General features: G+C 36.2%; 1 protein-coding gene across 3 annotated transcripts in view; it reads left to right on the top strand.

Annotated features, from left to right (window-relative positions):
• Positions 1 to 16,196, top strand: part of ATF6 (activating transcription factor 6) — a 255,115-nt gene that overhangs the window by 19,586 nt on the left and 219,333 nt on the right. For all 3 annotated transcript variants that reach the window (XM_061120257.1, XM_061120258.1, XM_061120259.1), the window contains 3 exons: positions 5,519 to 5,648; positions 6,258 to 6,461; positions 12,615 to 12,835. In XM_061120257.1, the coding sequence (XP_060976240.1) occupies positions 5,519 to 5,648; positions 6,258 to 6,461; positions 12,615 to 12,835 (555 nt within the window). The remainder of the gene's footprint in view (positions 1 to 5,518; positions 5,649 to 6,257; positions 6,462 to 12,614; positions 12,836 to 16,196) is intronic.

The following is a 16,196-nucleotide window of genomic DNA, read 5'->3' as shown; positions in this document are numbered from 1 at the left end:
AATGCTTCCGCTCTTCATCTAGGAAAAAACTGTTCAGGGCAGGAAAAGAAAATACCAAAGGACTCAGGCATTTTTTGGAATGGAGAAAGGAAAAAGTATAAGAAGAAAAATTAAAGTAATGTTTCAGTATATTATATCTGATGTAAATTGAGGTATCTTCATTCTGGCGTGATTTACATGTAGTCAGTTACTAAATCCTGATGATTTTATCCTCTTACTATCTCTAGGATTCATCTTCTCCACCCTGCCAGACTATCATCACCTCTTCTGGTTTAAGGCAATAGAATTTTGACTGGTCTGCCTCCTAATTCCCCAGACCTTTCTTAGCAGAGAAATCTTTAAAAATCACAGGTTTGATTGTGTCAGTTCTTTGCTTAAAACCTTCCCAGCCATTACAAGGACAAAATTCAAATTGCTGGTGTATCAGGCCCTCCATGATCTGGCCCTGGCTTACCTTTCAGTCTTGTTTCTCACTATCCTTCCTATTCCTGCCTTCTCACTCCTCTTAGCTGTAACTCCAGGAGCTCCTGTGTGCTCTAGTCTTTGAACAGCTGCGCCAGGAGCTGTGTGAAAACCGCTGGTGAACACGAGCAGTGAGACCTCTGCTTCTACCATTTTAGATTTTTGTACGTGCTCTTCCTTCCAGCTGAAAGAGCCTTTTTCTTCCCTTCCCTTGGAAGAAGGTAGCATGTTCCATCCCTGTTCTTCACTTTGTTTATTTAACTTAGTGGTATATATCCTGGAGGTAACTACAGTTTCAGGTTATAGATTCTTTCCCATTCCTTTTTATGGCTTTATAGTGTTCTGTTGTGTGGTTATATAATACTTCATTCAATGATTTCTGTATTGATGGACATATGTGTTGTTTTCAGTCTTTTCTGAACTCAAACAATGTTGTAATAAATAACTGTATACATAAGACACTTCATATTTTTGCCAGGATATCTTGGGGTTATACTCCTAAAGAGAGACTGCTGAGATCAAGATGAGTTTTAATGTTACTGTTTATTGCCAAATTTCCCTCCAAGGGTTGTACAGTTGTGTATTCTGACCAGGCAGTATGTAAGAGGGGCAGTTTTCCCTTTATTGCTACACAGTGTTAGCATGTTTTATTTTCTATTCTTTTATTATAAGTATTGTTGGACATCTTTTGGTATATTTCATATGTATAATGCCTATTTGCATTTCTTTCTATGAACTGTCAAATTTTTGTCCATTTTTCTACTGGATTGTATTGGTCTTTTTCTGTTCAATTTTTAAAGTATTTTATTACATATTAGAATTATTAGTGCTTAGGTTGTGAAATAAGTTACGAGTGTTTTCTTCTCTAATTTGTCACTTTCTTTACTCTTTATTTCTGGTGTTTACTTTCTCTAGGGATACTTTTCTCCATAGCTGAATGACCAATCTTTTGTTGCTTTTGTTGTTGTTGTTGTTACTCAAAGGAGGATTGTAACTGCTCAGAAGTTATAATATTTTTATTCTTGTCTTCTTGCATGTGTGTATATATGTGTATATAGATAGATAGATGTATGTGTATATAGATAGATAGATGTATGTGTATATAGATAGATAGACAGACAGACAGAGTTTGGAAAAACCTCAAACTTACAGAAATGTTACAAGTACATTACAAAGAACTTTTTTACCCTGAATCATTTGAGAGTAAGTTGCCAGCCTGATGCCTTGTCACCCCTAGATACTCCAGTGTCTGCTTCCTACAAGTAAGGATATGTCTTCTAGTCATAATACAGCTATTAAAATCAGGAAATAAATGTTTATACCTTACTGTCATCTGATCTTCAGCTCTCATTTAGATTGTGCCAGTTGTTCTAGAGATATCCTGTAGAGAGCAAAAGGAGCTAGTTTTGAATCATGCATTGCATTTGGTTGTCCTGTCTCTTTAATCTCCTTCAGTTGAAATAGTTCATTCTTCCTTGACTTTCATGACTTGCCACTTTCGGCGATTAAAGACTAGTTAATTTTATAGAATGTCCTTTGGTTGGGTTTGTCTGATGTTTCTTCAGGGTGAGGTTTACTTCGTTCATTTGATTAAGGTGGTATCTTCCAGGCTATTTTACTGTGAAGTTGCCCATCTCCCTTTGCCATAAATAGGTATTTTATGAGAAGATACTTTAATGTTCACTTGATGAAAGTGAAAGAGGAGAGTGAAAAAGTTGGCTTAAAGCTCAACATTCAGAAAACTAAGATCATGGCATCTGGTCCCATCACTTCATGGGAAATAGACAGGGAAACAGTGGGAGCAGTGTCAGACTTTATTTTTCTGGGCTCCAGAATCACTGCAGATGGTGATTGCAGCCATGAAATTAAAAGACACTTACTCCTTGGAAGGAAAGTTATGACCAACCTAACCTAGACAGCATATTAAAAACAGAGACGTTACTTTGCCAACAAAGGCCCATCTAGTCAAGGCTGTGGTTTTTCCAGAGGTCATGTATGGATGTGAGAGTTGGACTGTGAAGAAAGCTGAGTGCTGAAAAATTGATGCTTTTGAACTGTGGTGTTGGAGAAGACTCGAGAGTCCCTTGGACTGCAAGGAGATCCAACCAGCCCATCCTAAAGCAGATCAGGCCTGGGTGTTCATTGGGAGGACTGATGCTGAAGCTGAAACTCCAGTCCTTTGGCCACCTCATGTGAAGAGTTGACTCACTGGAAAAGACCCTGATGCTGGGAAGGATTGGGGGCAGGAGGAGAAGGGGATGACAGAGGATGAGATGGCTGGGTGGCGTCACCGACTCGATGGACATGAATTTGAGTAAACTCTGGGAGTTGGTGATGGTCAGGGAGGCCTGGCGTGCTGCGATTCATGGGGTCACAATGAGTTGGACAGGACTGAGCGACTGAACTGACTGACTGACTTTAAAACTATGTAAAAATATCCTGTTTCTCATCAGACTTTAAATTTATTCATTTCTTTGTTTATATCAGTATGGACTCATGGTTTCCTAGTTTATTCAACAGATTATAACTCATTATTTTATTTATTCTGATTCTTACGTTGTCCTGGGTTTTGCCAGTGCATGTCCCTTCACACTGACTCCTGTGTTCTGGGCTTTGACACCCTACCTCAGGCTGATGCAATATGGATACAATTACTACCTTACTCTGACTCCCTGGGCTTGGCTGCCTGCCCCTACTTCCTCCCCTTGGACTCTGACGCTCCGCAGGCTGCCTCTCTGCCTCCGTGCTTGTCTTGCAGTGCCCCATCTAGTGGCTTCAGGGTCAAATTATTCAGGAAATAATAGTTTCTAAGTGACTTGTTAATATATATATTTCCTAAGATTTTAGTTTTAATTTTCAAATCTTTGATCCATTTGGAATTATCCTGGTTTATGATGTAGGATACAAATCCAAATTTTTTGTTTTCCTAGATGACTATCAAAAGGGCTATTCCAGTACCACTTATTAAAGTTCATTTTTTTCCTCACTGATTTCAGTTTTGTGTATGTATTTTAAATTTATGTAAACAGTAAATTATATCAGATCTATTTATTTCTTACTTTGAAAAATTAGCACAGTGTTTTTAAGATCAATTCATATTGCTCTGTCTGCATCAGTTTGTTGAATGTAACTGCATAGCACTTCACCTGCATCACAATGAACATGGTCAAAGATGTCCCCTTGTAGGCCTAAGAGTTGACCTTAATATGAAGTGTTAAGGACAAATCTAGTTTTAATTTTCACTGTATAAATGAACCAATTTTCCCAGTTGTATTGCCTTTGTAATCATCTTGTTAAAGAATATTATATGTTTTTCTGTTACTAAGGTTTTCTTTTTTGTGTCTCAGTTAAGCTTTATCATTTTCTTCATACAGATCTTGTACATTCTTTAGAAAATTAATTCCTAGGTATATTGTAATTGCTATTATTATTATGAATGAACTATTTTTATTATATTTTCTAAGTGATTATTAGTACATTTTTATAGTGAAAAATTTTTTTGTTGGTTCTTAAATGTGTTCTAAGTAGACAGCATATCATCTTGCAAAACAAAGGCACTTCTGTCTCTTCTATTTTAATATTTGTTCCTTTTATTTTAGTTTCTGATATAACTATGTTTTCTAGAATTACAGAAAAAGCAATTATTTCTTTCTTGTCCCAACTTTAATGGCAGAGTATTAGTATTTTACCATTAAGTATGACTTTGGCTATCCAATTATGCTTAGCTTTTTTTTTTAAGTGTTAAATCATCCTTCCAGTTCTTATTTTCTAGGACTTGTGTGAAGAATCTTTGCAGAGTTTTATTAAATGCCTTTTAAGCATCTAAGGCCATAAAGATAGTCATTTCCTCCTATATTATCTCTTACTGTTTCCCCCCCCACCCCCAAATGTATTATTCTATGCTCTGTAAGGTTCATGCAGTCCTGGGTTTTGGCTACATGACAATAGGTGTTAGGGATGGATGAATGAAACAGTTCTCATCTTCACCAGCTTGACTGAGAGTGACCATTTCTGCCATATGCTCTTTCAGGTTATTTTAACTTTTCGTATCTGATGATTAAAAAAAAGATTTTCTTTTAAATTTGCCTTTGGCTACCATTTGCATTTCCTTTTCAGTGAAATGATGACTTCTGTCCTTTGTTCATTTTAGGCAAATAATTATTATTCAAACCTGCTTTTTCTTCCTTTTTGGCTTCTGGATTTTTTTTTTTTTTTTTTTTTGATTTTTGACTTAAGGGGGCCTACATCATGCTAAGAGCAAACAAGTATTCTTTTTTTTTTTTTTTTTTTTTTTGTGGGAAGGAAAGAGCGGAAACAAGTATTCTTTTAACTCTTCTTTCAGTGATCTTGTAGATTATTTTGAAGATGATATGATGTATGTATGTATAGGTATATGCCTATTTATTTATTATACATAGCATCTTTCTCTCTTGGAATTGAAGTGCTACTTTATCGTATGTTAAGTTTCTTTATTTTAGCAAAATGAGACAGATCCACTGAATATTGAATTTTGGAAAATATTAATATTTGTATATCTCTGCATTATTAATTTACACATTAAATAAAATAGAATAACCCTGCTCCTTTCAGGGTTTTTCTTTCAACCATTAGGGACAAAGGTAGTGTTAATAAATAGAAAAGGATGAAAATAGTAAGAATTATTTGCTTTTGAAATTCCTATAAGTCTGATAAGAGATGGTGGGGAAAAGATATTAGCATTTTAACTGTAATTCTATAATGATACTAAATGTTTGTATAGCTAGGAATCAAATAAAATATAAAGTTTGTGGTAGAAAATGTAGAAGCAGATCGAATCAGTGATCGTATCTTTAGTATAAGAGGGTTTAATAGACATACTTCATTTTTAGTTATTTTTACTTTAGTAATGATGGATAGTGTTGATTTATCCATCGTCTCTTAGTGCTTACTGCATAGATATAGTTGTAATATATCACACCTTTGACTTGAAATTGTCTTGAAGTGTTTCTCTTAGCCATTTTCTGCTCAAGGATAATATACTTCTGCATGAATTTATTTGTGTTTTATTTTACTGCAGGAGGAGTTGGATTTCACGTCTACTTCTCAGATGTCTCCTCTTTCCTTATATGGTGAAAGCTCTAATAACCCCTCCTCAGCAGAGCCACTGAAGGAAGACAAGCCCATCATTGGTCCTAAGAGCAAAACTGGTATTACTCTATCTCCTAACTGCTATTATTTCTATTGTAGACTGAGAGTAAGCTCCATATCTTAAAAGAAAATGTTGGGTTAAGTGTATGTTTATTAAGCTAGCTTGCTGTTTTTAAACTAGTGGACCTATATCCTTTGTTGTGAACGTTAATGTGAAGAGGAAAGGGAAAAAATGATCTTCTTTGGTTGTCTCTGTCTTTATAGGTGAATGATGCTCTAAAATAGATTTAGAGCCCCATCATCTTCAGGAGAAATTTCAAAGTTTCACCTAAAGAAGTTGAATGTGAGGCCCATTTGGCTGTGACATTGGTTAACCTCATTCACCTCAATGCTCTATTCAGTGATTTTAGCTGTTTTTCTTTACTGGTTCCCGTGTGCCCTTTGCAAAGCTGTAGCTTGGTCAGAAAGGAAGACCTCAGATTGAGGACTCTTCTTCAGTCCACTAAGATAAAATTCTGTTCTTCAGTACATTAAGCTATGCTTAAACTTCAGTTAAGGGTAGTTAGAGGTCAAGATGATGTGTAGAGAAAGGTGTATAATAGAATCTGCTTTCTAGGATTTGCTTAATTGCACTTAAATTATTTGTGGTTTGTTTGGTTTTTCTCCAGAAAATGGACTGACTCCAAAGAAAAAAATTCAAATAAATTCGAAACCTTCAATTCAACCCAAGCCTTTATTACTTCCAGCAGCACCCAAGACTCAAACAAACCCCAGCGTTCCAGCAAAAACCATCATTATTCAGACACTACCAACACTTATGCCTTTGGCAAAGCAGCAACCTATTATCAGTATACATCCTGCACCCACTAAAGGTACCTGAATGGAATTTGATGCTCTGTATGTTTAATTGGAGGACACTGAGGCATGTGTCATGTGATTTGTTTTAATTCAGGTTATAATTTCTGAGCACATGCTGGGTGTGTGTGTCACGAATTGTCCTTGGCTCTGAGGAGGTTATGGAGATGATTAATATGTGGTTCCTGTCCTAACAAGGGAGGTAGCTATCCAGATCAATTATATCTGATACTTCTTTTTTCTCACAGTTTTAGTGAAAACACCAGTCTCTAAGGCTTGTGATTTTGTAGCAAAGAAGAAAATCTGGGAAACTTTCTTGATGCTGTTGTATTTTGAGATTTTTGTGTCTATGAACTTTTTTTGTTTTTAAGGAGAGGTTAGTATCGCATTTAGTTAAAATACGATGGTCAATTTCAGGTCTAATAGATGTGTTTTGACAATAGAATCAGACTCTTAAATCTCCGAGGAGTAGGAAGCATTGTTTAATAAACATGAGCTTGTACAGGGCATTAAATACCTGAACCTCTGACTTCAAGCCATTAAGAATGTGTGTTTCTACGTTTCGTCCACTAGATGGCCTCGTGTAGTTGATTCTATAAGAAGTTGAGGTCTGTATTGAAAGAAGTTCAAGTCTGAGGATTTGGTACTTTTCACTTATAGATATATGTATATGTTTGCCACATATATGACCAACCTAGACAGCATATTAAAAAGCAGAGACATTACTTTGCCAAAAAGGTCTATCTAGTCAAAGCTATGGTTTTTCCAGTAGTCATGTATGGATGTGAGAGTTGGACTATAAAGAAAGCTGAGTGCCAAAGAATTGATGTGTTTGAACTGTGGTGTTGGAGAAGATTCTTGAGAGTCCCTTCCTTTGGACTGCAAGGAGATCCAACCAGTCCATCCTAAATGAAATCAGTCCTGAATATTCATTGGAAGGACTCATGCTGAAGCTGAAGTTCCAATACTTTGGCTACCTGAAGAGAAGAACTGACTCATTGGAAAAGACCCTGATGCTGGGAAAGATTGAAGGCAGGAGAAGAAGGGGATGACAGAGGATGAGATAGTTGGATGGCATTACTGACTCGATGAGCATGAGTTTGAGCAAACTCTGGGAGTTGGTGATGGACAGGGAGGCCTGGTGTGCTGCAGTCCATGAGGTCTCAAAGAGTCAGACACGACTGAGTGACTGAAGTGACTGAACATACAGGATTCATTTGCACACAGAGCTCTCTTGGGAAGATTATTCATCATTGTACCTATACTGATGTGTGTATATGTGACTGAAGCGAAACTTGTGCAGCATTGTTTCCTTGGGTTTACCTTATTGGCACCAAGTAAGACTAGGTATCAATGGGATATGGGTTATAAATACATACCAGTGTTATACAGTTATACAGTCTATAACTGTATTTTCAGTTATAGATTTTTAGCTCATTTCTTTGAAGCATGGTTTTAATGAGGGCAAGGCCATAAATTTGATTTCCAGGTCCTCTGTTAACTTTGCTCTGTTCCATGGTCGTAGAGAGTATGACATTGATACTCTCTTTTTATCAATATGGCATTGATAAAAAGAACTAGGTGAGAAACTGGGTGGATCCATGAAAATCCACCAATCCCTTCCAGAAAACCCCAACCAAACAAACCTGAAATACCTGTCCTCTGAGGACAGGGTCAAAATATGGCCTTTTTCATATGAAAAACAGCAGTCCTGTCTAATGGGTATTCTTGTGACCTGTGAATGGATATCATGAACTCCTTGAAATAAAATGCAAGATTAGTGTATATTATTTGTGGATTTTTCTAGGGATAGTCTCTGAAACTTTCATCAGGATCTCAAAAGTGTACATCGTCCCAAAGGCTAACAATTTAAATGTGTGAAGAACTTTATTATAGTTTCCATAATCTATTAAAACACATGTATAAAAGTAAAAGTTTGACATTAATATGATCAGTATGTAAAGCAAGAGGTGTTCCTAAGAATTTGCTCTTAGTAGACCACTGGCTGTGTTTGAATGATAGAAGATCTTACCTATAGCGAGAAGAACCACTTCTCTGAGCAGTTTATCAGTTTCAGAGGCCTGAATCATACACTATTCAGAACTTCAGTGCTTTCCCATTATCTGAAAACAGTATTTATTTTGGGGGAGCATATGCTAATATAGGCCTCATTACTATTTTTATAGTGTAAATCTGCAGAGGTAATCTTGTAATAACATAACAGATTTAAATGTATGACTTCCAGTCTTCCATTTATTTGATAATGGGGAGAGAAGAAGAGAAATATAGGAAAGGCATTTTATAGCTAATTGATATAAGTATCAGAAGTAAGTATTTGCTATTAAAAAAGTAATTTCTTTTTTTGGCTATACTGTGTGGCATGCGAGATCTTTGCTCCCCACTCAGGGATCAAACCCTTGCCCTCTGCATTGGAAGTGCAGAGTCTTAACCACTGGACTACCAGGCAAGTCCTGCAAAAAAAGAAGTAATTCTTACAGGATTAAGTTCAAATTCTCTGGCTTGGAATGTGAAACCCATCATGGTTTGTCTCCAGTTTAGTTTTCTAACTTTACCTTGTAATAATAACTCTCCTTTCTATAAATCTTTGGTTCAACTAATTTGGCTATTGTTCATTAAATTTTCTTGTTTTTCCTAGTTCCTTGACATGCTGTTCAGTCTGCCTTAAATAACTTCTGCCTACTTCCACATCTGTGTCCTGTACATTCATTAAGATTCTTATGACAGTGCGGGTGAGAGATATTGAAACCTGGAATATCAATGAAGATCCAGGATAGACAGTGGAGATGTTAGAAAGTGTAGAATCACAGGGGTTGGCAATCAGGTGATGGGAATGGAGGATGGAAGAAAGGAAGGTATCCTGTCTTGGACTTTTTGGGTAGATAGTGGTTCAAATCATTGAAATGGAGGATAGAGGTAAAATAACTTGTCCCAAGTTGTTCTATGAATAGAGGCACGGTCAGAACTTGAGCCCAGATGGTCTGGCTCAGAGTCTATGTAATTAATCACTATGCTGTATTGACTCTAAAAGAATGCAGACAAGTGGTCCTTGATCTCAAGAATTGACTATCTAATTGGAAAATTATATTAATAGTTAAATAACAGTAACTATGAGAACTAATGAATAAATTATGCATGAAATACCCTTATGAGAGTTATTATACATAAAAGATGAAGTGCCAGATACCATTCTAAGTGCTTAACTGTGTTATTTAATCCTTACATCAACTTTGTGAGGATAGGTGCTATTATTATCATCTTCATTTTGTAGATGAGAAAATTAATACACAGAGTTAGTCAGTCACACAGCCATACTATTTCAGACAAAGAAGACAGTCAATAAATGTTTGATACAAAGTTTGAAATCTCTGAAGATAATTGAAAAGGGAGACACTGAGTATCACAATCAGTGAGTCATCCAGCAAAAGTATCCAACATTGAAACCAGCCGTGGTCCATGAAAGGGGATTTATGTGTGATGCCAAAGAGGATTTTGAGCATGCTGAAATGGATAAACAGTGTTTTGGTATGCCCTTTTTAACTGTTTCCACATGAGGAACAGTAGTAACTTATGTTCAGCTGCTAACTATTTAAGCCCTGAAACAGTTCTTTGCCTTGCGTTTTGTGATCTGGTGAGCATCTAGCATGTCAGATTTAGCAAGCCACCATGAACACACTGTAATAGAAATTTAGTTGCTTCTCCCCATTTTGTCTTGAACCCAAACATGCCAAGATTATTTAGAGGATCTTTGATTTAGATATTAAATAATTTGTGGTTAGTTGGGCACTCTGGGATGAAAGGGCTTGATGAGCATTTTTTTTAAAAAAGAGGCATCAATGGCCTGGAAGGACTTGGAGCCATATTTGGTATGCAGACCTTGCCTTGATATTGGTTCATCTCCCTTTCTCCATGCTATAGTTCTCTTAGCAAGGAGATGGTGATAACCAGACAATGAACACTACAGACTTGGATTATTTTTTGAATCAATTTTAAGAAATATTACAAAGCCATCTGCATGTGTTATCTGCCAATGCTTTAAATCTGTAACTGGAGCTAAAAGTAGGATTGTTTTTTTGAAATGATTTCACTGTTTATGTTTACCACCTTCTCTGATCTTTGGAGTAATCCCCTAAATTCACTGAGCATTGTAGTTTTGAGGGGTCTTTTTATCATAATTTTTAAACTCAGAAGATGTGGAACATTGCTTCTGATAATGCTCTTTTCAAAGTATTGTTTTAAATCAGTGGTTCTCAACCTGTAGACTGGATACTGGGGCATGGGTGGTCAGAGTGGCAATAGCTTTTGGCTTTTTTGCCGGGCATCTGCAAATCCATATTTTCTGTTGACTGAATAAATAATTTGTTTCATATATCTTTGCACTGATTTTTAAATTTTGTGGTTATACTTATAATAAATTCCAGATTCATTTCAAATCACTGCTAAATTCTTACTAAACTTTTCTCATCACATATTTTCTCAATTTACAGAAACTGAAAGGACAACTATGATCATCTTGGGTGACCATGATATTTTTGATATTAAAGAAGGGTCCTTAAATTCAGGGTGGGAACCTTTGGTCTGAGTTTTACATTCTTGACATACATGAGTATGTCTTTCATAGTACCAGATTAACTGTAATAGATCAGTAAGTGTTATTTAAAAAACCTAACGTTTGGTGATATGCTATTTATTATTATTATTTTTGGTTTTGCAATGTTGCTTGCAGGATCTTAGGTCTCTGACCAGGGACTGAACCTATGTCCTTGGAAGTGAAAGTGCAGAGTCCTAACCACTGAACCACCAGGGAATTCTCTATTAATTATTTTTATTTGAATATTTGGCTAGAGCAAATTTATATCTGCTTATGAGTTATTTTCATATTTTATATGTTTTTATTTCATAAAGTAAATTGTTCCAAGGGAAAATTAGAAGATAAGGATACTTAGTGATCTTTTATACTAAATTGTGTATATGATAAATCTGTGAAATTACTTTTAGGTCTTTCTTACTAATTTACTTACTTTTTAGGGATTAAATACTATTGATTCTAGTATGCTTTTCAAGGCCTTTTGAGACAGAAAGACTGATTTTATAGAAGTGATTTTTTTTTTTTTTTTAAGCTAAGACATGTTCATAACAAACAGCTGTTTGAAGCATTATTTTGATTTTTGGTTTTCCTTGATCCTTTGAAATACTGAGCTGAATTTTACATGGGTCATGTTACTGTCTGAAAGCATAGTATTTTTTTTCCTTTAAGAAGAGTGTAAATATACAATGGGAAATTTTAGTTGCCAGTTACTTTAGTACCTTTATTTTGCTGGAAAGGCTCAGGCAGCTGTGGATGTTAGGTGAGGCTTTCAACACCTTATAAAATTGGCCAGATCTGAAAGCAAACACTCAGCAGACAAGTAAACGTTTTACTAGACCAATGTTGGGAGTTGTATGAGCCTTCTTTAGGTTATGATACTAATTTTAAGATTAGCATAATTTTAAAATAAGGTTAAATGTGAAGATTAAGAAAAGACTTGTAAAAAAAAAAAAGAAAAGACTTATAGACTATTTTGGTGGGTAGGGGAATCAACATTATCTGCAGGTTATATTAAATTACAGATCTATGTTTCCTGTGTTAGCTAAGAATTTATCTCAAGTGGTTTTAACATTTTTGATATTTGTAGACTCAGGTTCTTCCAAGTATTGACTTACTGAATCTCTGTCATTTATTTTTGGTGTTGTTTGTATTTCTCAACCCCGTTAACTTAAAATACATGATTCTGTGCTCAGTATAAAAGGTTTGTTCTTTGTAATATGATAAATACTTCTAGCTCTCAAAAGTTTCAGAGGTTAATACTTAGGGAAATCTATGTATAACTTAGTAGATTTAGTATTTGTTAGTTGAAAAAAAGTGTGGAAATATATCATTAATCATAACTTCAAAGAGAATGAATTTAAAACACATTTTAAATTCATTAAAAACACAACAGTGAAAGTCAGCAAGAATGTGTGCTGCTCTTGATTGTGGTTTTAATTGGTGGTTTTAATCGTTTCATGTGGTTTTACCTATTGTACCTGCAGAAGAGACCTAAATGCTAAACAGCTTGCTCCTGCCACAGCAGTTACGCGCCCTCTGACTCCTTTTGTTTTCTCTACTGCAGGTCAGGCCGTGGTGCTCTCTCAGCCTGCCGTGGTTCAGCTCCAGGCACCTGGAGCTCTGCCCTCTCCTCAACCAGTCCTTGCTGTTGCTGTGGGAACCACGCAGCTACCTAATCATGTGGTGAATGTGGTGCCCGCCCCTGTGGCAAACAGCCCAGCAGATGGGAAACTTTCTGTGACTAAACCTGTCCTACAAAGTACGATGAAAAGTACAGGTTCCGATGTAAGTTTTGAAGTTGAGTGCTTTTTTTAAATGCCTGATTTTAAAAATGAGAACAAAAAAGAACGACAGTATTTTTGTTTTTTAAAGTTTGTTGTATTGTGTTAAATATGCTAAAATTGCACATCTAGTCTCTCGTGGAAAATAAGGGTAAGGCTTATGTTGATAGAATCTAAGTGTAAAGGTTTTAAAAAGTCCAGAGTGGTTTGACCAGGAGAGGTATCCATACCTTCCTCTTCTTTAATTCCTTCTTTTGAACCTTTTCATCGCATTACTTCAGACTGCCCGCCCCCCCCCAACTCAATCATACACTAGTATTTTACAGGATTCTTTCATGTTTCCTGATTGAAATGTTTTTGGCAATGCCCCAGATAAGTCTGCAGACTTCTTTTTGGTCAGAGTTTATATTTAGCTTCTCTCTTAACTTACTGAAGAGTTTTCACCACTGCATAACGATGACTTGCTACTGTTAGGAATTCTGTTTCTTGATGATTATTTAGTTTTTTCCCATCTTTGCAAACCTCCAGATTTTCTGTTATAGGGACTTTTGTAATTTATAAATCACAGAAAGTTTCCTAAGATCTGTCACAGCCTAAAACCAGTTATAGTACTTGCCAGCTAACTCTTGCTTTCTTTAAAAGTGATACAAAATACCTTATGTTATGTGTTAAACAGTAATTGAACATTTTGGGCCTGAAGTTCAGTGAAAGTTAAAATCAAGTAATTAGTCTGAAAGTGTATTCTCTAAAATCATGACTGGGAAAGCAAAACAAATCTTATATCTTTCTTTTAAATAAAAGTGGATATTACCTTTTCTTTAGGTATTGCAAAGTATTTTTAAAATCCTGTGAGTTATGTAACATTGTATATCATACTATTGACAGATCTGTCTACTAGAATTTATTAACTGGCCATTCAGTAGCCATTTCATTGTAGAATCACTCTACTGTTGCATAAACACAGCCAAGTAATCTCCATCAGCAATATTGTAAAGACCCATAACAAAAGAATATTATCTACTGGAGTAGAACATTGAAATTCTACAGTAATTCCCACAGTTTAGATAGGCATTGAAAACAGTGTGTGCCAATACAGGAAGGAGGAGCAGCAGTGTTATATGAGCATAAGCGTGGTGTGGGATTGAGCTTGACTGTTGTGTCAGTTTGAGTACTGCAGAAGGTGAGCACACAGATCTGTGGCATAATAGACACTAATGCCTAGTGTGTGTTTCAGTTGAAGATGAAATGATGTGAAGCTGAGATTTGCTTTATTTTTATTATTTTTTCAAATTTAAATTATTTATTTATTTTACTTTATAACATTGTACTGGTTTTGCCATACATTGACTTGAATCTGCCATGGGTGTACATGTGTTCCCCATCCTGAACCCCCCTCCCATCTCCCTCCCCATCCCATCCCTCTGGGTCATCCCAGTGCACCAGCCCCGAGCATCCTGTACCATGCGTCGAACCTGGACTGGCGATTTGTTTCACATATGATAATTTACATGTTTCAATGCCATTCTCCCAAATCATCCCACCCTCACCCTCTCCCACAGAGTCCAAAAGACTGTTCAATACATCTGTGTCTCTCTTGCTGTCTCACATACAGGGTTATTGTTACCATCTTTCTAAATTCCATATATATGTGTTAGTATACCGTATTGGTGTTTTTCTTTCTGGCTTACTTCACTCTGTATAATAGGCTCCAGTTTCATCCACCTCATTAGAACTGACTCAAATTAATTCTTTTTAATGGCTGAGTAATATTCCATTGTGTATATGTACCACAGCTTTCTTATCCATTTGTCTGCTGGTGGGCATCTAGGTTGCTTCCATGTCCTGGCTATTATAAACAGTGCTGCGATGAACATTGGAGTGCACGTGTCTCTTTCAGATCTGGTTTCCTCGGTGTGTATGCCCAGAAGTGGGATTGCTGGGTCACATGGCAGTTCTATTTCCAGTTTTTTAAGGAATCTCCACACTGTTCTCCATAGTGGCTGTACTAGTTTGCATTCCCATCAACAGTGTAAGAGGGTTCCCTTTTCTCCGCACCCTCTCCAGCATTTATTGCTTGTAGACTTTTGGATAGCAGCCATCCTGACTGGTGTGTAATGGTACCTCATTGTGGTTTTGATTTGCATTTCTCTGATAATGAGTGATGTTGAGCATCTTTTCATGTGTTGTTAGCCATCTGTATGTCTTCTTTGGAGAAATGTCTGTTTAGTTCTTTGGCCCACTTTTTGATCGGGTCTTTTATTTTTCTGGAATTGAGCTGCAGGATTTGCGTGTATATTTTTGAGATTAATTCTTTGTCCATTCCTTCATTTGCTATTATTTTCTCCTGTTCTGAAGGTTGTCTTTTCACCTTGCTTATAGTTTCCTTTGTTGTGCAGAAGCTTTTAATTTTAATTAGGTCCCATTTGTTTATTTTTGCTTTTATTTCCAATATTCTGGGAGGTGGGTCATAGAGGATCCTGCTGTGGTTTATGTCAGAGTGTTTTGCCTATGTTCTCCTCTAGGAGTTTTATAGTTTCTGGTCTTACATTTAGATCTTTAATCCATTTTGAGTTTATTTTTGTGTATGGTGTTAGAAAGTGTTCTAGTTTCACTCTTTTACAAGTGGTTGACCAGTTTTCCCAGCACCACTTGTTAAAGAGATTGTCTTTTCTTCATTGTGTATTCTTGCCTCCTTTGTCAAAGATAAGGTGTCCATAGGTGTGTGGATTTATCTCTGGGCTTTCTATTCTGTTCCATTGATCTATATTTCTGTCTTTGTGCCAGTACCACACTGTCTTGATGACTGTGGCTTTGTAGTAGAGCCTGAAGTCAGGCAGGTTGATTCCTCCAGTTCCATTCTTCTTTCTCAAGATTACTTTGGCTATTGGAGGTTTTTTGTATTTCCATACAAATTGTGAAATTATTTGTTCTAGTTCTCTGAAAAATACCATTGGTAGCTTGATAGGGACTGCATTGAATCTATAGATTGCTTTGGGTAGTATACTCATTTTCACTATATTGATCTTCCGATCCATGATCGCAGTATATTTCTCCATCTGTTTGTGTCCTCTTTGATTTCTTTCATCAGTGTTTTATGGTTTTCTATATATAGGTCTTTTGTTTCTTTAGGTAGATTTATTCCTAAGTATTTTATTCTTTTCGTTGCAGTGGTGAATGGAATTGTTTCCTTAATGAGATTTGCTTTAAAATACTCTATGTGGAGGTGATGAGCACAGAACAGAGGAAGCATGATCAGCAAAAAAAAATGTTGGTACTCATTGAGGGTGGGTGTGCAGTCCTTCTTTCCTTTTGGTATTTGAGAAGTTTTCTAACAATAAGTAAATGAACAATGATAACAAAAATCT

Source organism: Dama dama, chromosome 20, assembly GCF_033118175.1.
Source record: "Dama dama isolate Ldn47 chromosome 20, ASM3311817v1, whole genome shotgun sequence".
Taxonomy (NCBI): domain Eukaryota; kingdom Metazoa; phylum Chordata; class Mammalia; order Artiodactyla; family Cervidae; genus Dama; species Dama dama.
This window is presented reverse-complemented; position numbering and strand designations above follow the sequence as displayed.